General features: G+C 42.2%; 2 protein-coding genes across 8 annotated transcripts in view; one reads left to right on the forward strand and one right to left on the reverse strand.

The window, feature by feature from the left end:
* Window positions 1-4777, reverse strand: part of RSPRY1 (ring finger and SPRY domain containing 1) — a 45857-nt gene extending 41080 nt beyond the window's left edge. Inside the window, exon 1 of the mRNA XM_008068030.2 lies at window positions 4617-4777. The gene's annotated coding sequence lies outside the window, so the exon portion shown is untranslated. The remainder of the gene's footprint in view (window positions 1-4616) is intronic.
* Window positions 4776-25144, forward strand: part of FAM192A (family with sequence similarity 192 member A) — a 34978-nt gene continuing 14609 nt past the window's right edge. The window contains exons 1-6 of one of the 7 annotated variants that reach the window (XM_008068033.1): window positions 5018-5224; window positions 5693-5785; window positions 16369-16510; window positions 17033-17131; window positions 17532-17653; window positions 23761-23894. In XM_008068033.1, coding sequence (XP_008066224.1) covers window positions 16384-16510; window positions 17033-17131; window positions 17532-17653; window positions 23761-23894 — 482 coding nt within the window. In that variant the 5' untranslated portion in view covers window positions 5018-5224; window positions 5693-5785; window positions 16369-16383. Of the gene's footprint in view, window positions 5231-5692; window positions 5786-11418; window positions 11450-16368; window positions 16511-17032; window positions 17132-17531; window positions 17654-23760; window positions 23895-25144 lie in introns of all 7 variants that reach the window. The other 6 variants (XM_021717551.1, XM_008068035.2, XM_021717550.1 and 3 more) reach the window with 6 other exon arrangements.

Raw genomic sequence — 25144 nt, forward strand, 5'->3', positions numbered from 1 at the left:
CTCACTTTGACACTTATTAGAACTTAATAGGTACTAAATATATATCTTAAATCAATTTATTCTAAAATCCATAAAAACAAAAAGTGTTTCCAAAAGATTTACCATTTTGAAAAATTGAGACATCATATACAATGCTTATATGACAGGTAGTGAGGACGGATTTTAAAAAATGTCTCTTGTGCTCTTAGCAAAGGGATACAGGGTTAGAGAAGAACTTAGCTCCCTTCCCAAAGTCTGTGGATAAAGCATCGTCTACTAGAAGAAAGCCTCTCCTGCCAACATTTTCCAGTGGAAAGGAAACTTGATCACACTGAAGTTATCTCCCTATGAGCAAGTTTTTTTTTTCTTCCCCCAAGAGCAGGGTCTCATTCTGTCACCCTGAGTGGGGTGCAGTGGCAGCCTTGAATTCCTGGGATCAAGGATCTTCCTGCTTCAGCCTCCTGAGTAGCTAGGACTACAGGCATGCACCACCAGACTCAGCTAATTTTTTAATTTTTTGCAGAGGAAGTCTCACTATATTGCCCAGGCTGGTCTCGAATTCCTGGCCTCAAGGGATCCTCCTGCCTTGATCTCCCAAAGTGCTGGAATTACAGGTATGAGCCACTGCACCAAGCCTGTATGAGCAAAATTTTAGGTGACTATATAAATCAACAATAGCAAAAAGCAATAGAGGACTTGTATTTGCATATAACAAATACATGCCTTAAATTATAAGCCTGAATATTGTGGGTAACCCCACCCACACAACTAAAAGCACATATATTAAATCAATAAAGAGGAAGCTAAATAGTAATTCTAAAAAAATAAAAATAAAAAAAAAGCCAAGAGGAATCACAATAAAAAAATCAAGATCATTTTGAAACAATACTGATGATGTACCCCAAACTAAACACCCTTTGTGAATACCACAGGAATCCCCACTCTGCACATGACATATGAGAATCTCTGCACTGGTGCCAAGTTTTGCAGGACAGACTTCTTGGGAGAAAAAGGTATTAGAGACAATAGTAAACTCTAATATCACTCTAGTTTCAGGTTATACATACCATATTTTAGTAATCCTTAGTAATTCACTTGGTAGGGTATTAACAAGTAGCCCTTAGGCATATGTAAGTATGAACAACTATGAAGCAATCAAAACTTTAAAAAAAGTTGCTTTTCCCATGAGGAGGAATGGGGTAGGAATCATAGTTTTGACAATCATTGAACATTAAGGGGACACAGGAGAGAAAACAATTCTTCAGGAGGTAGAAGGGGTTAAAAAAACTAACACGAAAACATTAAACTATGAGGTAATAATATACTTGCTAAGTAAGGTATTTCAAACCTTCTATTTGAGGTGTATAGGACCCATGAAATTATGTCTGGAAATGAGTTTCAAGCAATAAGAAAGCTATGTGCAGAGTTCATTCCTTAACAAACTTAAGGATTGCATTAATTCCTAGCCTTTTCAAACGTATTCTCAGTTTTCAAAAGCTCAGAAAGGGGAATATTCTCTAAGAGTCCACCCCTAGTTTATAAACAAGTAACTTTACTTGTTTAGCCTTGTATACATCACACATTTATCTATAGTTACTGCGTTTACATATTTAACCAGCAAGCACTACCTTTTGGAATGGACACTGAAAGTTAAATGCAACAAATTTGTACATTTTTTTCTACTCATAAAAGTTGCAAGAGAACAGTTTCAAAAGCCGACTTATTGACTAGATAAACCAAAGAGACATATTCATTCCTTTGCAATTCCAAAAGTTAGGAAAGTCTCCTCCTGAAGGTTGTAACCCAAGTTTTGGTATTTACTACTTCCTGACTATTATGTTTCTCAATTTTCTATTTTGAATACTAAGGAAAAAAAAAACTACCCAAATTCAATGGTAACTGCCTTGAAAAGGTCAAAAGCTGTAAGAGAAGCTAAATCCATAGTTTACTCTCCTCAAATAGCTCTTTTGAAATAGATTACTGGTTCCGTTGTGTTTCCCATTTGTGATGCCTTTGACTTTCCACTTATCTTGCAATCCTGAAACTATCAAATCCTACTTTACAAAGATCACACTACAAAACACAGAAAATTTCCAATTTAAAGTACTATAAAATGATTGCTATCCTCAAGAATTCTTAATATTTTCTCCAAACTATATAGATATTAGAGTATGAAATAAAGCTGTATTTTAAAGAATGCAAAGGAATTTCCCACTTCATTATAACAAATTACTTCATTATTAGGAAAAGTATATACAAGTTTTGATAGATTCACTTCAGTTCACAGATTGAAACAGACTGTTGCAAAGGCACTTCAGGAATACAAAACAATTTTTTGTTAAACTCTTGCCAAAACATACTTCAGATGTGTTGTTTTTTTCCCCTAGAACTATAGAATAACACACTATTATGCAAAATGCTAAATGTTTATTTTCCCTGAATACTTGCTAATGCAAAGTTATTTTTCTCCCAAAGCAGAAGTCCACATAGTATGCTGGAACACTTATTATAATCAATAACTTAAAAATAATTGAGAACCAATATAATGAATCACTTGTAAAAACAGCAAAAAGCAGGGCACAGAAAGACATTAGGCAATTCAAGACAACATGTATCCTGGTAAATCAAAGAGCACACAAAAAAAACCCAGAGTAATTTTTTAAAAAGAAAGATCCATAGAATATAACATCACAGAAACAGGAACTTCAGCTTACAAAAGCAAAAAGCATTTCAAAAATCACAAATAAATTACCTGATATTTGGAAAATCAGCTCTAACAAATGGCACTAACCAAATATTAGTGAAATGTCACGCATGGACACAAGTATCTTATAAATTCACAGAGGGTTCTATAAAGCAAGATGTCATCCCAGGAAAGGCAAACTCTACATGAGGTGAAAAATAAAAAGGACCATTGTGCAAGAGATATTTAAAAGCAATCTCCAATGTGCCTCATAGTCTGGGGCTGACACAACAAGGCATAATGCTCATGGAGGAAAAAACACGGGCTCTACAAATCACAGCTGAGGGAGGAAGCATGATATTCACTACCTGTAGGCATCCAAAAGCCCGAATATATATGTATGAAAAAGGGGGAGGAGGTTTACAGTATTGAGATCAAATGACTTGGAGGAAAATTTCAGCTGTCAGGGAAAAAGATTTCTGAAGGAAAAGATTACAGTATAGTGCTAACTCCTGCCAGCACCATCAGAAATTCAAAGTAAATTAAAACTTCAGGAGCAAAAATTGGAAATCCCTCCGCCCCCATCTAAGCAGGGTTTGGAAACAAGGGTTTAGATTATAATGTGACCTAAGAAGCTGTGAACCTTGAAGCTTTCAGCACAATGCGCCTCCCAGCACTCCACAGTGATAGCCAACAACTGCATGAATGCGAACCCCTGGAATCTACACACTGTTTTACAGCTTAAAAAGTGCCTTCACTTTTATTCCTCAACAGCAACACATTTGGTGGTAGAATCGCAGTACCTTACTTTCAGAAAGCTTGTAGTCTGTAGTGTCACACACTGCCTAGGTTATTTTATAGGAGAGACTTAAGGAGGTTAAGTCACTCCACTAAGCATGAACAGATGGAGGTGTGAGGGGCCTGGGAAACTGCGGGATTCTACTCAGTCAGTAACAGATACTTCCAACCCTTAGAAGTTCAAGGTCCAACACTCCAGGGGGAGCAACCTCACTCAGAGAACTACAGTCAAGACAGGACCTCAGCTGACCACCTCGCCTCGGTGGATTTCCCTCCTCAAAGACAGGGAAAGTGAGGCGGCAGGCAAGGACAAACGCCTAGTTTGGAGTCACGCAGGGAGTGTTAGTGGGATGGACGCCCCCACCCCACCCCGGCACGAAGCCCAGAAGCAGCTGCATCCTGTGGCTGGGACACCTGGTCGATCTCCAGAGAGAGATGGAAGAACTCCCGCCACTCCCGTTTCCCCCCTCACTGTTTCCCACTCGGGCTTTTCTATGGATGGGGGTGTCTTCTTCCCATGATCGGCCAGAATCCCCCTCTCCCCAAGGTCCTTACCCAATTCTCAGCTCCGGCCTCCCTAGGAGAATCCGCTAGTCCTGACTCCCACCTCCAAGTCCCTTTCCCTGTCTCTCGACCCCGAGGCGTTTCTAAATCTCTCAGGGGAGATCTGCTTCCCACCCGTGCCACCTATAGACCGCAAACTCCACAAAGGAACCCTCCCGAAGCGTCCCCCCACCTACCCTTTCTGCCCTGGGCACCCCCGAGGAGCACCCTCTCAATAGCAAGAACCTCCCAGGAGGTACCTGTCTCTCACCTGGGCCCCGTCAGCCGCAGCCTTCTCAGAAGGGCGACCCCAAGAACGTCCTCTAGTGAAGACCCCCTAACGAGGGACCGGGGACCACCCTCTTCCAGGAACCTCTTCACACGCCCAAAGCGCGGGCCTCGGGAGAATCTCCCGGCTGCTTTCTGGGCTCTGACCAACGCCACCCCTTTCCCGGGCCCTTTCCCAGAGGCTGTCCCGGCTCCAGTCCGGTCTGCCCGCCCCAGGCTCGAGGCTATTCCCCTCCCTCACAGATGTCCCCAGCCCTCAGACCCCCTCCCGCTCCGCGTGCCCAGGGGGCTTCCCAGAGCAACGCGGCCGGGCTGCGGCACTGACTTTCTCTAGTTCCCGGGCCCACCGGAGGGAGGGGGCGGCGGCGGCGGCGCGACTCCTTTGTGACAGGTCCGAGAGAGCGGTAAAGATGGACGCGAGGCCACGGCGCTGCCATTACGCGCAGGGCCCACCCCCGCTTCGCACCGCCCCGGCCCTCCCTCAGTCCCCTAGGAAACGCCCCTTCCTCGGTGGCAAGCCCTCTCCTTGACAGCCAATCATCGTTCGGGGACGATGTCACGTGATCAAGCGGACCGACCCGCCCTCTAGAAGTAAACTGGCCAATCCGCTTGCTGATCTGTGAATGGCCCAATCAAGTCTCTCCGGTCCGCTTTTAGGGCACCGGATTTCCATCGGGTTCCCGAGAAGGAAGAGACCTGCGGATTGGGTTACGCTGCCGGAAGCGGGGCGGAACTTTGTTGTGGCTGCGAGGAACAGGAAGCCCTGAAGGGTCAAAAGGAATACAAAAGCAAAGGCTATTTTCTGTCTTTTTTTTCCCCCCTTCCCCCCCTTTCTTCTACTTTTTTTTTTTTTAAGAGCGAGCGGCTCTGCGGTGGCGGTTTAGGGTGGGCGCCGCCGAGGTGAGGGAGTCTCGCCTCCCCGTGCGCCGGTAGGTGAGTGCGGCCTGGGGCCTGGCCTGGCGGTGAAACCTGGGCTCCGGTTTCTTCGCTAAAGAGGTGGGGAGCTGCGGCTAGGGTTAGGCCAGGCCTGTTCTCAGTCAGCGCACCCCCCCCCAAGTGTCCGGAGTCGTTAGAGCGAGGGGCCTGCGGGGCCCGGCCTGAGGGGGAACCAAGGGAGCTCGCGGAGAGGCATCTGGGTTGTGGGGAGTGGTTCCCCGGCCCTTTCAGGTGGGCCCAGAATTGCCGGGCCTCTTGGCGGGTTTCTCCCCTATCCTGCTAGGTGGGACCACCCGAGCCTCAAGTGGGGAGCAGGCTCTGTTAGAGGTCTTGGAACAGCTCCAGGGAGATGTGGGGACGCCAGGTTGGAAGTAGTTGAATCCCAGAATGTAAGCGCAGGTTGGGGAACATACTGATTATGTGCCATGTCCCTGTTGCTGTGCCAATTGCACTTTCTTCTAATAGAAAACAAGCAGCGGGCCCCGTTTTGCAGAAAACTCGAGTATCTGAGACCAATAGTTGAAGCGTCTTGTTGGAGACTTGGTGGCCCTTGTGAAGGTCAGTCCACACAGAAGAAAAGGGGAGGTCTGTTCGATCATAGCAGTGGTTCTTTTTTTTTTTTTTTTTTGAGTTGGAGTCTCACTCTGTCACCCAGACTGAAGTGCCGTGGCCGCTCCCGGCCACCGCAGCCTCGACCTGCTGGGCTCCGGCGATCCTTCCGCCTCAGCCTTCCGAGTAGCTGGAGCAGTGGTTCTTAAACGTCAGTGGGAAACAAGATCTTTAAAATGCAGATTCTTGAAGCCCCGCCCCTAGGTAGTCCGACGGGCAGGGAAGGAGTGGGACCCAGGGAGCCAGGTGCCAGCAAGATTTGTGATTTTCAGTTGTTTGGTGTATTGTTGTGTCTGTCTACAGGGACACCATACAGTGGTTTGGAGGGCACTTTTCTGAAATCCTTGAAAGGGGTCTGTGTAAGACTCCTTTTTGATACAAGGAATTGAGCCGAGATAAAGTTTTATGTCTTTTAGAAAGAGTCTAAACTGTGAACAATCGTAAGGGTCTGAAAGTAGACGCCACTGGATTGTCTTTCTAAGTTAAGTGTTAATGCCTTTACCCTATGGGGAAAGTCTTCATAGTTGTAAAAAAAAAAAAAAAAAGGAAGAAGAATTGTGTGAAGACCATTTAGCTGGTTATCAGGCTTCGCTTTCACATTCCAAGAATCTTGATGTTTGGTTAGAGCCAAGCTGCTGCCTCAGAAATTGAAAATGACGAATCTAGTAAATGAAGTGGTTTAAATGTACCATTCAGCCATAGTCCCAGTCAGTGTAATTATGCATCTGAAACAGCTAAATTAAGCAACTTCACCGTGAATCACCTTTTGAACATACTTTGTCTTCATTCTTAAATATCTCTTTCACTCTTTACTATAGAATGTATTTTTAAGATCGTGTTGTCTAAAATCAAGTTGTAAACAAGATTAAAACAAGTTTTTGTCTTTGGTTTTCTTTTTCTTAATGATGCAACTATGGATTTGTTTTTGTTTGGTATTTACTAGACTTCTTAAATCTGTGGATTAGTGTCTTTCATTAGTTCAATGAAATTCTCAGCCATTTTAAATTCATATATTGCTTCTGTCCCATTGTCTTTCATTTTTCTTTGCTGATTTAACTTAAACCTTTTCATTTTCTTCTCTGTGCCTCTTACTCTTTATTTTTCCATACTACATACTGGATAATTTATTTTTAATTCTCAAGGTATTTTCAATTCATTGTCAAACTTATCCACTGAAATATTAAATTGAAATATTAAATTCAGTTATTGCATTTTGTATTTCCTGCCATTCTATTTGTGCTACTGTTTTACAGTTTATTGCTCCCTGCTATTAATTATGAGGCTTGATATTTATTTCTTTAATGTGGTAAGCATAGTTGTTTTATGATCTCTATGTTTAGTTCCACTCTCTGAATTCCTTTTGGGTCTGTTTTTGTTGTCCATTATTCCTTCTCTTTTACTTCCCAGTTCACCTTTACCTTGTGGTTATAGTTCTTTGGGATTAAGCTGGAGAGGGAGAGGAAGGCGATTATTAGACTATACCCTGGATGGGCTCCTGGCTTTGACTTGTCACCTTATAAAGGCACTAGAACTTGAGCTTAAATTCTCAGGATGAAATCCATTTTGAATATTGGACTTAATTTTTGTTTTTCACCTTCTCCTAGATCTCCTAGATTTTCAAATTCTTTACTATTTTGTTGACTTTTCTATTTGCTTAAGAATTATTATGTACAAAATCCCAGCTTTTTTAGCCCAGAGGTGGAGCGTTGGTCTCAGTTACCTAGCCCATATTTCCAGAAATGAAAACCCCATTTATTCTGATTTTGAAATGTGAAACCTGTGTGATTTCCAATTTGGTCTTAGACTGGAGTTATGTAAGAGGGGAGAGAGAATAGAACATGATTTGGTGTGTGGGCTAGGCTCTAAAGCCAGCTCAGATGGCAAAATAACTACCCTTGAAAATCTCTTAGGGAGGCACCATGTTGGACGTTAAGCATACCAGTGTTGTAAAATTCTGACATAGCCAGTGTGATATTGTGAAAAATATGTTTGGTCTTCACCCTTGTCTCCTGGCACACAACTTTGGCATCTCCAAAGTGATAAGTGTTGTTTTGTGTGCTAATGAGCTGACTGGTGGTGGGCAGTCCCTGGGTAGCTTCAGAATGGGGACTGGTCACTGTAAAGACCTAAACAGGATTAGAAGGTTGGACTTTCAGTTCTCCCCACAGCCTTCAGGGAGGGGAGGGAGGCTGACAGTTGAGTTGATCACCAATGGCCAATGGTTTAATCAGCCATGTCTAAGTAATGAAGCTTCCATAAAAACCTAAAAAGACTGGGTTTGGGGATCTTCTGGATAGGTGAACATGTGGAGGGTCCTGGAGGGTGGCTACCCAGGAGAAGGCTTGGGAGCTCCACACCCTTTCCCCAAAGCCTTGCTCTGTGCATTTCCTCATCTGTATCTTTTGTAATATCCTTTATAACAAACCAGTAAACGTGTTTCCCTGAGTTCTTTGAGCCGCCTAGCAAATTAATTGCACCCAAGGATGGGGCCATGGGATCACTGATTTATAGCCGGTTGGTCAGAAGCACAGGTGAAATAACCTGGAGTTTGTGGTTAGCATCTAAAACGAGGGACAATCTTGGGAACTGAGTCCTCCACCTGTGGGATCTGACACATCCAGGTAGATGATGGCAGAACTGAATTGAATTAGAGGGCATCCAGCTGATGTTTGCTGCAGAACTGGTTAATTGCTTGGTGTGTGGGGAAATAGCCCCCAGAGAAGTCTTTGTTGATAGTTGGGTGAGCGGGTAAGAAAAAGCACCTTTTTCCACCTGTATACTCAGGTTTTCTTCTAACTTTGGAAAAAACTTTTTTCTTCCTATGAGCTCCAGATGAAGTAGTTGGTTTGCATTTTGAAGTCACAGTGTGTAAAGATACGACTAATATTTTAGTTATGCACAGTGAGGGAAGTATTTATATTCAAAGAGGCATATGTGAGCTGAGGATCAGCTAAGGGAACCAATATTTAAATTAGTTCTCTTTTTTTTCTTCTGCCTATGATGAATTCAAGATAAATGCACATATGATGAGATTCTGCACTCGTGCTAGGGAAAGATAAATAATACACACACACATATATTTTTAAACTTTCAAACTTCTTGCTGTACAGGGCCTGGTGTCTCACACCTGTAACCCCCACACTTTGGGAGACTGGGACGGGAGGATCGCTTGAGGCCAGGAGTTTGAGATCAGCCTGGGAAGCAGTAAGACCCCGTATTTACAAAAAAAATTTAAAAATTAAGTGAGTATGGTGGGCATGTGCCTATAGTCCTAGCTACTCAGGAGGCTGAGGTGGGGGATTTCTTGAGCACAGGAGTTCAAGGCTGCACCATTGTACTCCAGCCTGGGCAACAGTTGTCTCAAAAAAAAAAAAAAAATCATATTGCATGTATTTCTTAGATGTCTAGAGGGTTACTACAAATTGCTTTTTATGATAGACATTTTAAATATGGATTAAATTGTTTATTCTGTTGTCTTTTTAGATTCTTTTAGTCTTTGCTATTGGAGTATGTTCAGTAAGCCTCAGTGTTACAAGATTAACTTTACTTTGTGTAGTGTTTACTTTGGTAAATACTAACAGTCTGCTCTCTGTTAGTAGTTGTCATTCTCTAAAGACATTTTATAGTACAAAAAAAGTTGGCTTGATTAAAATTATCTTGGAAGAAGTGCCTTCTGACCAGAAAGCAGCCTGTATTTGGAATATAGTTGAGTTAGCCCAATGACAAATTCCTTAGTTGCTGTCCTGCATTTTGAAGTACAGTGTGGCTTGAACATCAGGGTAAAAGCATTTATTTATTTATTTATTTTTGAGTTGGAGTCTCACTTAGTCGCCGAGACTAGAGTGTGGTGGCCACTCTCGGCCACCGCAGCCTCGACCTGCTGGGCTCCGGCGGTCCTTCCGCCTCAGCCTTCCAAGTAGCAACAACAGGCACATGCTACTACACCCAGCTAATTTTTTTGATTTATTGTAGAGATGAGGTCTCGCCAAGTTGCCCAGGCGGGTCTCAAACCCGCGGGCTCAGGCAATTCACTCACCTCAGCCTCCCAATGCGCGGGATTACAGGCTGAGCCACTGAGCCGGGCCAGGGTAAAAACATTTATTTATTTATTTATTTTATTTATTTTTGTGAGTTGCAGTCTCACTCGGTCGCCCAGACTGGAGTGCAGTGGCTGCTCCCGGCCTCCGCAGCCTCGACCTGCTGGGCTCTGGCAATCCTTCCACCTCAGCCTTCCGAGTAGCCAGAATTACAGGTGCGTGCTACCACACCCGGCTAACTTTTTGATTTTATTGTAGAGATGAGGTCTCGCCTGCCCAGGTGGGTCTAAACCTGCAGCCTCGGGCAGTCCACTCACCTCAGCCTCCCAAAGGCACGGGATTACAGGCTGAGCCACCGAGCCTGGCTGGTAAAAACATTTAAAAGAAGCAATCTATACTGACAAAAGTAGATGGGTTGGCCTGTTGTTTTTGCTACCCAAAGTGAAGCCTTAGAATACCATAACACCAAAATCTGATTCCTCCTGGTATATCTTTGCATGTACTAATTTTAGAATTAGAAAGCTATGGTGGCCAGTGATTCAATTCTATAGGAAACCAGATCATATTAACTTGTATCATGGCCCTAGCTAAATGGAGTCATTTTTTAAGTCAAGGATAGCAGTTGTTGGGGGGCAGCATGTAAGTTTTGTATTTTAAAACTTGTGTAATTGTGCTATATAAGACACTGAGTCCATTTTGTCCCATTGCCCTGGAAATTAAATACCACAATCTGTAGTGTAGACACAGTAGTGCAGTGTTTAATAGGTACTTTGGCTTGAAATATAAAACTTTGTTTTATTGGCTGTCAAACCATGTTCTTTATTTGTGACTGCTTAAAACTTTTAAGTTGAGCAAAATGATTTTGGTATGGTTTTATTTCCATGAATCCCTATTTGAAGAACTTAATCCCTTTAAAAATAATATAATGTTTATTTTGATAATTGAGCTTGAGTCACCCTGAAAAACTGTGCGAGTAAAGGGAGGTTGACTGCATTTACTCTTTCTAAAGTTGCACAGTAAGGACAAAATAAGCATTCCCAATGTAAGTCCTCTGTAAGTCTTTTGTTTTTAATTCTTCTAACAAAAGGGAAAAAGAAGAGATTTGTGAAAATATAGCTAGGCAATAGAAATTAGAAGTCAACACAATTTAATTTTCTAGCTTCTCTGTCTGCTTCCAGCGGGTCAACAGTTTGCAAGTTCTTATCACTCCTCTATTGCAGAATAAACAGCCAGTGAGTGTTGGACTCTTCAAAGAAAAATGCTTTGTGCAGCAAATACTAATGTCTCAGTATATATGAGCATTTTTAATCAGTTGAAATGAAAGTAGCAAGAGTTATTGAAAGATGATATCAACTACATAATATAGTAAAGTGATTTAGTTTTTGGTCCTTTGTTTCCTACTGCACAAATTGTATGGTATTTGAATAGAATTCCCTGTAGGACCCTGAAACTTCAGTAAATACTTATTTAATGACTGCCATTGTCTATAACTTACATTGGACACTACCTAGGAATGTTCATGTGAGGGCATTCCTCCCTGCCCAGATTCTTCAAGTCCTCATGGTTGGTTTATTCAGTAAGTACTTATTTTATGCTTGATATATGCCAGACACTGTGCTAATAAACATTGTGGATACAAAGTGCTATTAGAGGCCGGGCTTGGTGGCTCAACCTGTAATCCCAGCACTTTGGGAGGCCGAGGTGAGTGATTGCCTGAGCCTGTGGGTTCGAGACCCACCTGGGCAACTTGGTGAGACCTCATCTCTACAGTAAATAAAAAAAGTTAGTGGGCGTGGTAGCATGCACCTGTAGTTCCGGCTACTTGGAAGGCTGAGGTGGAAGGATCGCTGGTGCCCAGCAGGTCGAGGCTGCGGTGGCTGGGAGCGTGCCACTGCACTCCAGTCTAGGTGACAGAGTGAGACTCCAACTCAAAAAAAGAATAGTCATAAATGATAAATCATAGTGGATAAGGGCTATAGTGAATTATGAATGACTGTAGCAGGAATACAGAGGAGGAAAATACATGTTAACTATTCCAGGAGGTCTTGGAACCCATAAAGGAGGTGCTCTTCAGTCCGAGGAGTTAATTGACTTGCCTAATGTCATACAACTGGTAAATGACAGAACCAGGTTTTGAACCAAGGTCTCTGGATTTCAGACAGAGTCTATTGTGTTTATCATTACCTGTACTACTGAAAAGACCTGAATGTTTCTGGAAAAGAAATATTCTGAATCTTAACCAGAATACTCAGGAATATGGCCACTTGTTCGTCATCATTTTCTGTCCGTATCTTTGACCTTTCCTAGTATAGAAAGATAACCAAATTAATTAGCCAGAGAGTCCCTGGCAGCATCAGAGGCAAGGAGGAAACAACAGCAGTTGGCATGCCAGGGAATGAGGACCTACAGAAGAAAATGCAGATTCAAAAAAGAGTTGAAATAGTCTGTGTTTTAGTCTAGTCCCTTTTAAACTCACAGAAATTCATTATGTGTGGCCACCTAACCTGATTTGTTATATTTATTTTGGGCTCAAGGAAATGTCAGAATTATACTAGCTTTAAAGAGGAGATTTTTTTTTTTTTTTTTTTAGTTGGAGTTTCACTCTTTGTCACTCAGGCTGGAGTGCAGTGGCACACTCATGGCCACTGCAGCCTTGACCTGCTGGGCTTAGGCAATTCTTCCGCCTCAGCCTTCCAAGTAGCTGGAACTACAGACACACGCCACCATGCCCGGCTAGTTTTTGTGATTTATTGTAGGACAAGGTCTCACCAAGTTGCCCAGGTTGGTCTTGAACCCCAGGGCTCAGGCAATCTTCTCGCCTCGGCCTCCCACATTGCTGGGATTACAGGCTGAGCCACTGTGCCTGGTCAAAGAGCAGACTTTTATAAGTGTTCGTTAGTTTTGACCATGTGTTTTTTCAAGAAACCAACCCATTCAGAGTTGATGAGAAATAGTTTGTAAAATTATAAAGCCCTTGTCTTTACTTTTTTTTTTTCTTAGTGTGCTTTTGTTTTATTTCTTATTTTCATTAGCCAACTGTGATTCTTGCTTTTGTCCCTGTGTGTGAAAGATGATAATAGCACAAACTACACCCATTTGTCTGGAAATTGAATTCTAACCTTAATAGGGAAGATTAATGAAAGAGAGACTAAGATTTTCCTGGAATTCCAAAAATTTATCTCTTCCCAAAAGTGATTCATAAATGCTGGGAAGATTCTTCCTTCTCTAGGGTTTCTATTTCAGATTCAAACTCTTGTTTACATGTATCCTAGAAAGTCTGTTAAACTCCTTTGAGTTTCAGGGATCTTTGTTAGAGTTAAATGCAGGTAGGTTCTTCTTCCAAAAACTTAACAGGTCATGAAAATTAAATTAATAATCTTACTTTCTTAATTTTGAGGTAGAAGAATGATCTTAGAGTCTCTGTCTTCAAACAACTGAAGCATTGTTATGTTGGAAAATATTTAACTCCTTTTGTGTCATTCCAGTGGATTGAACCTATGTGTGGAAGACAGACTTCAATTCAGTTTAAGGAAGAAGTATTTTTTTTTTTTTTAGTTGACGACTCACTCTGTCACCCAGGCTGGAGTTCAATGGCAAGCTCACAGCCATCGCAACTTTGACCTGCTGGGCTCAGGCGATCCTTCCACCTCAGTCTTCTCCAAGTAGCTAGAACTACAGGTGTATGCCACCGCTTCCAACCCAGAAAGAAGTATTTTAACATATCTGCTCAGGAAGGGTGTTGGCTGCTTGAGGAGGGTATGTAGTGGTCCATCTTGAAGTTTTAATGTATGAGTTGGATGACCATCTCCTGGGTGTGTATGGTAGATTCAGATGTTGGGTAGAATATCATATTAGGTGGACTCTGGGGATTCATCCCACTCTGAGTTTACCAGGAAATAGGGGGAGGGGAAGAAGTGAGACAGCTAACACAGGGTTCAAACGGAGCTACAGCTGATAAGAGGAGGAGAAGGGGGAAATTGAGAGTTTGGTGTGTCTCTTCCATCCATTAGAGCCCTACAAAGGTTATGTTTTCTCTGCTAGAGACATTTAAGAAATTGTTGGCTCTTGTCTTATCAGAGGTTCTGCAGAACTTAAGGAATTTTTGGCATGATCACAGAAACGGAACAATTCTGCTTCTGTAATAAGCCTCTGGCTAGAGACATCAAGTGATGCTAGATCAGAAGTGTCCTAGTTGTGAACTTTAGGTGAGAGCAACAGCTTCTGTCAGTTGATTTCATTTTCTTTCTGATAATTTTCAAAATTCTTACTTTGTCACATTGCACTAAACCTCCGCAACAGTAGTATTCAAACTGAGACTATTCTCTTGTTCTGAATGGGCTGGTTTTCTCAGCTTCTGTTTCCATCTTTACTACATAAAAATGTTGCATGAACATTCTCAGCACTGGAATTTGAAGTAGGAAGAAAGCTGAAATTGACATGTCCTTGTTTTCAACTTAGATTTAGTGGTTTCTGGGGAGAAATGTGGTGAAGTTGGTAAGAGTATGAATTTTTTATGTCAGGCCTGTATTTGACTCTCAGTTCTACTGTTCACCACCTGTATCACCTTAGACAAGTGACCTATCTTCTCTGGACCTCACTGTCTTCATCTGTAAAGATATTATTTCTCAGATAGCCAGTGTGCATGTAAATGAGATAATATACATAACAAGTATTTCATACACATAGTAGAAACTCAGTAAATATTAGCTGCTTTATTTTTGTGGTAGCAGTAGAAATTTATTACTTTTGTTATGAGAGGTTATCTTGAAATGGACATTGGGTTGAATATGTGCCTCCTTGTTAGGGCGTTATGCTGTGAACGACACATAACATTTTGAGTAGTGGTTTAATTCCACAGTTTTCCAAAAGGAAATAAACTAGTAAAGAAAAGCAGAAAGACTTAGTTTAAAAGCACTAATACTTACTCTTCTATCTTTACTTCCTTCTTTCCTCTTCAGATAGAAATAATAGATTTGGTAATCTTCTGCATCAAAATATGCATAAAGTGGTTGAGGTTATCATGGGAGTAAGAAAAGAGAAGGATTGACTGGGTGTGGTGGCTCATACCTGTAATCCCAGCACTTTGAGAGGCCAAGATGGGAGGATTGCTTGAGGCTAGGAGTTAGGAACTTGGGCAACATTGCGAGATCCCATCTCTATTTTTTAAAATACAGACATACACATACACACGCATATTTGTTTTTAAGAGAGAAAAGAGAAGGATTGAAGGTAGAATCTTAAGTGGCACAGACAGAGTTTCCAGGGAGGAAGGTCAGGAAAATTACAAAGCAGGAGTCAGTTTAGTATACTGGAAAGTACATTGAAGTGGAGAGATCTGGGTTCTTCTAATCTCACTTTGTCCATTCATAGTTTGTACCCTTCCCTGCTATATAGACTGAACTTGATCACAAAATCTTTTTGAATACCTGAGATTCTCCTTCTGAATGGAGCAAGAGCTACTTGGAAAGTAAAGAACAGATGAACCAGGATAGTGTAATGTCTGAGAAACTGGAATTTCAAAAGGAACAGTATCAGATGTTACAGAAATAAAGGAGGATGAGAGCTGGGGAAAGGATGAGGTATGCAAGAGGCCACTTAGTCTACAGACAGAGAAATACCTGCAGTGTGAGATTTACTATGAAATACCAGGTAACAGGAATTACTCCAAGCTGGGAAGTGGCTCACACCTGTAATCCCACCACTTTGGAAGACAGAGGCGAGAGGATTGCCTGAGCCTGGGGGTTCGTGACCAGTCTGGGCAACTTGGTGAGACCTCATCTCTACCATAAATTTTTAAAATTAGCTGGGTATAATGGTGCATCCTGTAGCTCCAGCCACTTGGAGGGCTGAGGTGGAAGGATCTCGTGAGCCCAGCAGGTCAAGGATGCAGCAGCTGTGAGCGTGCCACTGCACTCTAGCCTGGGCGACAGAGTGAGACTCCAACTCAAAAAAAAAAAAAATGATTCCAAGTCCTCTTGCTGACTTTGTAGGTAAGATTGATGTTAATAAAAATCTTCCTGATGCATTAAGAAACATGTAAGCCAGGCCCGGTGGCTCAGCCTGTAATCCTGTGCCTTGGGAGACTGAGGTGAGTGGATTGCCTGAGCCTGCGGGTTCGAGACCCGCCTGGGCAACTTGGCGAGACCTCATCTCTATAATAAATTAAAAAATTAGCTGGGTGTGGTAGCACGTGCCTGTAGTTCCAGCTACTTGGATGGCTGAGGCGGAAGGATTGCCGGAGCCCAGCAGGTCGAGGCTGCGGTGGCCGGGAGCGGCCTCTGCACTCCACTCTGGGCTACAGGGTTAGACTCAAAAAAAAAAAAGAAACATGTAATCGTGTTGTCTTCAATACATTAAACTATTTGAAGATTTTTTTCATTTAAAGTTGAAGAGAATTTTAGTTCATTGCTGGGTGAGACAGAACTAAATTTCCTTGTTTCTCTTGAGAGTTTTAATGCAATTCTCATTTTAAATGGTTTTTTGTTTGTTTTATAGATTTAGTGTACCATTATGGATGGAGGGGATGATGGTAACCTTGTTATCAAAAAGAGGTTTGTGTCTGAGGCAGAACTAGATGAGCGGCGCAAAAGGAGGCAAGAAGAATGGGAGAAAGTTCGAAAACCTGAAGATCCAAAAGGTATATGCACTTGAAGTTTGACATTCAATATACTGATCTTTAATCTTCGTAACATCCCTGCAAAAGTAGGTATGAATGGTCCTCACTTTAGAGTTGAGGAATGGAGTCTCAGAAGGGTGAAATAACCTAGGTGAAACCTTCTATAGCTGGGAGCAGAACCAAGGTACTACTCCATCATTGTCCTTTTCTGCCTGCCATACTGCCCTCTAGGAGATTCTGCTAGTCTGTGTTATCTATACAGGTTGACCCATGGTCTAAATAGCGGAGAGCACTGCTGCTGTGGAGAGTTTGGGCTGGCCCTTCAGTGAACTGTCTAAGGCCACACTATTGACATCGACAGTTAGCTTTAAGAACTTCTGGTCCCTCTCTAAGGTCCAAAGGGAAACTGTGGACTTGGTACTATTTTTGTGTTATCCTTGCCCTCAGATCATGCAGAGACTTGACTTTCTCTTTAAAACCCTTTGTGATTCCAAAATAATATGAAAAGTAACCCTTTCTCCTCTCCTCTCCTTTTCCTTTCAGAATGTCCAGAGGAGGTTTATGACCCTAGGTCTCTATATGAAAGGCTACAGGAACAGAAAGACAGGAAGCAGCAGGAGTATGAGGAGCAGTTCAAATTCAGTAAGTTTCAGAAAATACAGAGTTCAAGGGACTCTGCAGGGTCTTTTGAATGCAGTTTTGCCTCATTCAACACTTTCTGAAACTAACCATGGAATTTTCTTGAATATCTAGTCCTGCAGATGCTCATTTGGTAGAAAAGAGATGATGCTGAACATTTTTGACCATGCTGAACATTTTTGTTTAGAGCTCAAAACACTCATTCTAATTCTCTGGTAATATCTAATAATGAGAGAAATGCCTTGATTTTCATGCCCTGTTATCTATTCAAAAGCCATGGTGTTTACCAGTTCTTTCTTCTAGTCCCCTGAAGAATGTGCTATTTATTAAAAAAAGGAAAAGAAAAAAAATTTTATTTTTTCCCTTAGCCTATTAAGTGTTCCTTGCTTAATTACTTCCTCAGAAAACATGGTTAGAGGATTAGATGAAGATGAGACCAACTTCCTTGATGAGGTTTCTCGGCAGCAGGAACTAATAGAAAAGCAGCGAAGAGAAGAAGAACTGAAAGAACTGGCGGAATACAGAATATCCTTTGTACTTTGAGAGAAATCTGTAAGGTGTTCGTTTTCTCATCAGCATCTATGGATTTCAGTTTTATGATAAACAGAAAGAGGATTTTATGTGTGTGTGTCAGAGTCTTACTTTGTTGCCCAGGCTGGAGTGCAGTGGCACGCTCACAGCCACCATAGCTTTGACTTGCTGGGCTCAGGTGATCCTTCCGCCTCAGGCTTGCAAGTAGCTGGAACCACAGGTATGCGCTACCATGCCCAGCTGATGTTTTAATTTATTGTAGAAATGAGGTCTCACCATGTTGCTCAGGCTGGTCTTGAACCCCTGAGCTCAGGCAGTCCTTTTACCTCCACCTCCCAAAGTGCTGGGAGTACAGACGTGAGCCATTCTGCCTGGCAGAAAGAGGATTTTCTACCTGGTAATCTCTAAAATCTCTTTCAACACTGATATTCCTATGATTTTGAAGAGCTGGCAGTGATTTATGGAGTTTATGTGGTGTTCAAGAGTGTTGCAATAAAAAATTCATATCCTTTAGGATTATGTAAAGGCAGGAATCCTAGTAGTTGGTACTACGATATTCTTGCCTCATGGGATTAAGTTCTGAGATGGATAGCAATGCAGTCACCCTCATTCAGGGGAGAAATTGACTCCTGAGTTTTGTTTTTATTTGTTTGTTTGTTTTTGAGCCAGGGTCTCACTCTTTTGCCGAGGCTAGAGTGCAGTGGCACAATCACAGCTCACCACAGCCTTGACCTCTTGGGCTCAGGCAGTCTTTCTGCTCAGCCTCTTGAGTAGCTGGTACTACAGGCATGTACCATCACGCCTGGCTATTTTTTTTTATTTTTTATTTTTTAGTTGGAGTCTCACTCTGTTGCCCAGGCTCTGGAATGCTGTGGCACTCTCATGGTCACTGCAGCCTCGACCTGCTGGGCTCAGGCAATCCTTTCGCCTCAGCCTTCCAAGTATCTGGAACTACAGGCGTGTGCCACTATGCCCAGCTAATTTTTTTTTTTTTTTTTATCGTAGAGACGAGGTCTCACCAAGTTGCCCAGGCTGGTCTTGAACCCCGGGGCTCAGGCAATCCTCTCATCTCGGCCTCCCAAAGTGCTGATATTACAGGCTTAAGTCACCGTGCCTGGTCTTTTGAGTTTTAAAATAACATGCTTTGCAACTTTCCTGTGTCCTTAGTAAGACTTCTCCCACTGTTACAGCATGGTCTGTGCCCAGAGAGGGGTTGAGAAAGCAACAAAGATGACTTTTCTTTGGCTTTAATATTGCCTTTTTGGCATCTTAATAGACATCCCAGGTGTAAGTTGGCTGAATCCAAATTCTCAATTTCATGCCACATCACCCCCACTCTCATCACACTGTTCTCCCCCAAAGTCTTTTTTCTGGACTTCTCAGGCTCAGTAACTGGTGGTCTTATGCCCCAGGTGCCTGGACCCAAAACTACCTCCAAAATGTATTCCCAATCACTTCAGTACTTGGTATCTCTACTGCTACTGTAGCAGTTGTAGACTTTCCTCTGATTGCTATGACCATCTAATTGGCTTCTGGTTTTGCTCTCATTCTCAATAATCTGTTCTTCAGACAACAAAGGACACTTTTTTTTTTTTGGTCGGAGTCTCATTCTGTTGCTTAGGCTGGAGTGCAGTGCAGCACTCATGGCCACTGCTGCCTCAACCTGTTGAGCTCAGGTAACTTTCTGCCTCAGCTTTCCAAGTAGCTGGAACTAAGTGCCACCATGCCCAGCTAATTTTTTAATTTATTGTAGAGAGAGGTCTTGTCAAGTTGCCTAGGCTGGTCTCGAACCACTCGATTCAGGCAATCCTCTTGCCTCCACCTCCCGCCGAGATTACAGGCATGAGCCACTGCCCCCGGCCCAAAGAGGACTTTTAAAAACATATATGGCATCATGTTACTTTTCTGTTTGAAACACTCTAGCGGCTTCTGATTGCGTTTAGACTAAAGGCTACATTCTTTATCAGGCCCTAGAAGGTTTTGTGTGATTTAGGCCAACCTGCCTCCCTGTTGCATATTAAAACCACTCGTAATCCCAGCACTTTGGGAGACTGAGGTGAGTGGATTGCCTGAGCCTATAAGTTCGAAACCAGCCCAGGCAACTTGGCAAGACCTCGTCTCTACAATAAATAAAAAAAATTAGCTGGGCATGGTAGCGTGCACCTGTAGTTCTGGCTACTTGGAAGGCTGAGGCAGAAGGATTGCTGGAACCCAGCAGGTCGATGCTGTTGTGGCCATGAGTATGCCACGCTCTCTAGCCTGAGTGACAGAGTGAGACTCCAACTCAAAAAAAAACAACAACAAAAAACACTCTTTCTTGTGTTGACTGTGCCCCAACCTGTTGGCCTTCTTTATGTTACTCCCTCACTAGGCTTTGCAAACCTACTCAAGGTCTTCAACTTGCTATTTCCTCAGCCTGAAATGTTCTGCCTTCAGATTTCCAAGGCTGGCATTTCATGGCTCAGGTCTCAGTTTAACTCTCCCATGTGGAGATCTTCCTAAGCACTCCGGCTAAAATTGTACCCACCCCATCTCTGTCTGTAATTCCATTTTTTATAGCATTGTTACTCTCTTAAAGTTTTCTTACTTGCTTACTGGTTTATGTCTTTACTACTGGAGTGTAATGTAAGTAACCTCCTTAAGAGCCAAGACTTTATGACTTGATCACCTCTGATTTCCCCAGTGCCTGGCACATGGTAGGTTCTCAGTAAATTAATGTGAATAAATTAGCGAATGGCTCATGGAAGATGTTAATAAAACCCCTAACATTTTTTCTCTTGTTAGTAAACTTATTTGGATATTTCAAGCTTACATGTTGAATAATATCATTAGTGTTATTGAACAGACTTCACTTCTAAGATTGATGATATGACTTGTGTATGTGCTAATTGGTACCTTCTTGTTGGTAGTTTACAGTAGGTGCCATTAAAGAATTATGTGGGCTGGGTGCAGTGGCTCAAGCCTGTAATCCCAGCACTTTGGGAGGCCGAGGCAAGAGGATTGCTTGAGCCCAGGGGTTCGAGACCAGACTGGGCAACTTGGCGAGACCTCGTCTCTACAACAAATGAAAAAATTAGCCCAGTGTGGTGTCGCGCGCCTGTGGTTCTGCCTACTTGGAAGACCGAGGCAGAAGGATCACCTGAGCCCAGCAGGCTGAGGCTGCAGTGGCCATGAATGTGCCACTGCACTCTAGCCCGGGTGACAGAGTGAGATTCCGACTCAAAAAAAAAGAATTATGTGGATGAAAATGTGGACAAATTCTCTTGGAACTGTTGTAGATCTGAACTGGCAGCAAAAGTCCTGAATTCCAGTCCTAATTTTGTTAGTGGCATTCAGGTGCAACATGAAGCTAGGAGATGATGGGAAGTTACACCTCAATACCAACTGCAGAATTGAGACCAATTCTTTTGAACACTACCCCCCTCTCTCCATCTTGATGACCCCAGGATAATATCATGTGTTTGTAAAGATAGGCAGATACATGGATTGCATTGTTTCTGACACCAAGCTTTTTCTCTAAGGAAATACATTCATTACACGTGTCACTTGAATTATATCTTGTTTGGCAGACTAGCAAATAAGACATAAAGTGTCTCTGGAGAGTAGTGCCGTGAGTGTGAGATGCCCTTTGGTTTTCAATTAAAGAGAAAGACTGAACAGGGCAGCAATAAGGCAAAAGAAACCTTTCTGTCCTGGTAACACTGCAGTAGCATTAAAGAGGATTCAGGGATATTGACTTTAACTGGAAACTTAGAAAGTTCTGGCTGTCTAGAAAAATTGAAGAAAAACAGGCCTTCCAACCCACTGACATATAGCATATTAATCCCAAGCACGCAAGTAGCCAGAGACGTGTTGAGTTAGGAATTGAGGATTAGACGTTTGTTTATCAAAGCTCTAAATTAGGAGCTGGTTCTTGACTTTGCTTGATTATTATATGATACATTTTATAACATGATACTTCTGAATAAAAATAAGCAGCGGTTTGTGCCATGTAAACAACAGAATTCTTGTTGTTTCCTCTCAGGTTAAACCAGTATTTAGCAATATTATGCATGTTTTAAAAAATGCAACTTTTAAGGAGTGCCTCATCTAATGAATTTCTTGAGATTTTTGAGGTGTATTTGTCTTTTTAAAGCATTTTGGGGGATGGACTTAACTGCAAAAACTTACTTATACTTTGGATGTGGATAAAAAATAAGATTATTACCACCAACAACCTCCCCCAACCCCGCAAAGGTTAGGGCTTTTCTTCACTTTATTTTTTTCAGATTGGAAAATATAGTTTATTTAGAAAGCATATTAGAGAGAGAGAGAGAGAGAGAGGAAGAGAGAAAGAATTCACCTTCCCAAGGTAGGGGAGAGGGCCAAAGCTAAGGAATCAAAAGCATGGCTGCTTTTCTTCACTTTAAAAGAATAAAAAGTTGAGCCAGGCTTGGTGGCTCAGCATGTAATCCCGCGCTTTGGGAGGCTGAGATGAGTGGATTGCCTGAGCCCGTGGGTTCGAGACCCGCCTGGGCAGCGAGACCTCATCTCTACAATAAATCAAAAAGTCAGCCGGATGTGGTAGCGCATGCCTGTAATTCTGGCTACTTGGAAGGCTGAGGCGGAAGGATCGCAGGAGCCCAGCAGGATGAGGCTGTGGTGACTGTGAGTGTGCCACTGCACTCCAGTCTGGGTGACAGAGTGAGACTCCAACTCAAAAAAAAAAAAGAATAAAAAGTTGAATGTTGGATTTTTTTCTATGTTGTGGTATTATAAATATATGTGTGCTTTTTTCCATTTTTTGTTTTAGTTTTCAATATTTAATATTGAGAGTTTTCTTGGAGAATTTCTGTCTCTTGAAGGCGTTGCAGGTAAAAATGCTCATGGTTTTTGGCATTCTCTACCAGAACAATGAAATCTCTTTAATTTTTTTTTGGTAAAAATAAACATTTGGTATTACCATGTTAACTGTTTCTGTGATGACCTTAAAAACATTAAATTGATGAATTCATATTAGTGCTGATCATTATACATAATCCCCATTGAATACTGCAAATATTTAAGGTAACTGGTTCCCATAAGAACAGAGTTAGTGCCTGGAGTGATTAGAATTAGAATTTTCTTATTTCTGGTACCCAGTTTTCTCCATTGTTCAAATACACATAGATAAATAACTTTGACCATATATCCCGTACTTCCACCTACCGCTTTAGTATGATAATTCATGCTTCTTAGATTCATGCTTAGCTTTCTTGGGCACTAGATGTCACTAGTGTTCCAATAAGGTACTACTGCATCTTAAATAAGGACTTATCTGTTGTGGAAGACGTTGTGAGAGAGAGCATGAAAGGAAGGGAAGGATGGAGGCTAGTGGAGAGAAAAGCAAAAGTAACAGACTTGGGGGCCAAAGATTGACATCCAGCATGAACAAATATATTACAAATGAACTGGCTGTGCTTTTAAAAACAACTTTTCTGTTCTTGTGTTGTATATGCCACAGGATTTCTAATTAAAGTCATCTTGAGAGAGTATTTAAAACAGACTCCTGGGCCCCTAGAGGTCTTTATTCAGAAGTTTGAGGTAGGAAGGAACCTGACCTTTTTAATGAGCCTTGGGACGATTCTGATTTTCCCTTGACCAGTACAGTAGGAGTTAGTCTTTACAGTGTTGGAGATTGAAGGCAGCAGATAGTCATAAGGACAGTCTACAAAATTTTGAGTTTATCCTTAGAGAAGAAGCACATATTTTCAGGGAAGCCACTTGTTTTTTTCTGTTTCCTTAAGATCTTTGTTTTTCCTATCAAGCATAATATTGGCCATGTCTTTGGTAATAGCAGGTTTTCTGACTGTGCTCAGATTTTCTTTCAGTATTAGAAGACAAGTTTCTTCTCTGTATTATTTTGGGCTTGATATGCTATCTTCCTCTGTGATCACCTGCATTTCTGGATTTGATTGGCTGAATAAAGGATGGGGGGGACTTTTTTATATAAGTAGTCTAGACAGTACACAGCACATCTGACAGGCTAGTGGGTTATTATATTTGTTGTGCTTTGCTTGATTTACCATTGCCCTGTGGTAGTTCTTCCTTTTGCTTAGTTTGACCTTTAACCTGTAACTCACAATAATCTCAAGAAGGTTGGAATGTCTTCAGAAAACAAGAAGGAAGTAGAGAAGAAACCACCTGTGAAACCCATAGAAAGCAAGACCAAGTTCTCCCAGGCGAAGCTGTTGGCTGGAGCTGTGAAGCATAAGAGGTCAGCCAGTACTTGTGCAGCTTAGGTTTCCCTCTGACCATGTGCTTTGAAATGCCGCTTATCATGGTCACCAGAGCAAAAAAAGACCTTTCATAAGTCTTGGTGAAGTTCCTTTGGTGTGCTCACCTCTCTCTCCCCTTCCCTATTTGGTATTTTCTGTAACCTTTGACCTTTGTCTCTCTGATTCATTCAACACACATGATAGCTACTCTTCATTGGCCATCTGCCATGGGCTAGACATTGTGTTAAGTGCTTCCCGTGCACAATCTCATTCCTCAACAATTCTCTGCAGTACACATTAATATAATCCCTGTTTTACGGATGGGAGGACCAAGCATTTGAGAGGTTGAGAACCTTCTTTGTCCAAGGTCACAAAATAACAGGAGAGCTAGAGTTCAATATTTGAGTGTCTATCTAGGCAAATGAGGTAGAAGGTCTTGTGAAAGGATCTGTGTGGGGCATAATAGAGCAAGGAGGAGGAACATATAACTGCCGGAGAGTGTGTGTGTGCTCATGTTGGGGAAGTTAGGGAGGGCGTTAGAAAGATGTTGAGATAGGACAGCTAGAGCTTTGGCAGAAGGGACAAGGGAGAGAACAAGCCAGGCAGAGAGAACGGTGGCTGCAAATGTATTGTGGCCTGAAAGAACGTGGCTCACAGGGCTACAGACCTGGCTGTGGCTCTGTTTGATTGATGTGGGGGCGGTAGTACTACCTGAAGGTTTTGTAAGTTTTTTGCTGGGCTTGCTTCTCTCTTTCCAAATCCTGAAATAGCACCAGAGCGATTGAATCTGGCCATTTCAATCTGACCCAATAGACCATGGACGAAATGATGTTAAGTTTAAGTACAGTCTATTAAGAAAATCAATATGGTATATTGCAGCCAGCCATATGTTTTGAAGGGAGTATTGATGCAGTCTTGTCCTTTGGCATACCACCCATCTGCTGCAGATGTTCCTAGGAACATTGCCTACATGTAACAATGTCATCATGTTATAGCAGCAGAGGGAAGGAGTATTAGTAGCCTGAAAAGGGCTTGATATCCAAGCCATGAATTGTTCCTTTCAAGTTCTCACATAAGCGTTCCTGCAATATCCAGGGTCTTCAGAATTTGGACCTAGGTCAGTTTTACTGGACTGTGCCAAGGTATGGCTCTCCAGGTGGGCAAATGGTTATCTCTCAGGAATGCTCTTGAGTAGCAGAATGGGAGGTGTTAACTATCTCCCTTAGTCCTCAGATCACCTTTAGAAAAG

This window comes from Carlito syrichta, unplaced genomic scaffold, assembly GCF_000164805.1.
Source record: "Carlito syrichta isolate Samal-C Ts95f unplaced genomic scaffold, Tarsius_syrichta-2.0.1 Scaffold309854, whole genome shotgun sequence".
In the NCBI taxonomy this organism is placed as follows: Eukaryota; Metazoa; Chordata; class Mammalia; order Primates; family Tarsiidae; genus Carlito; species Carlito syrichta.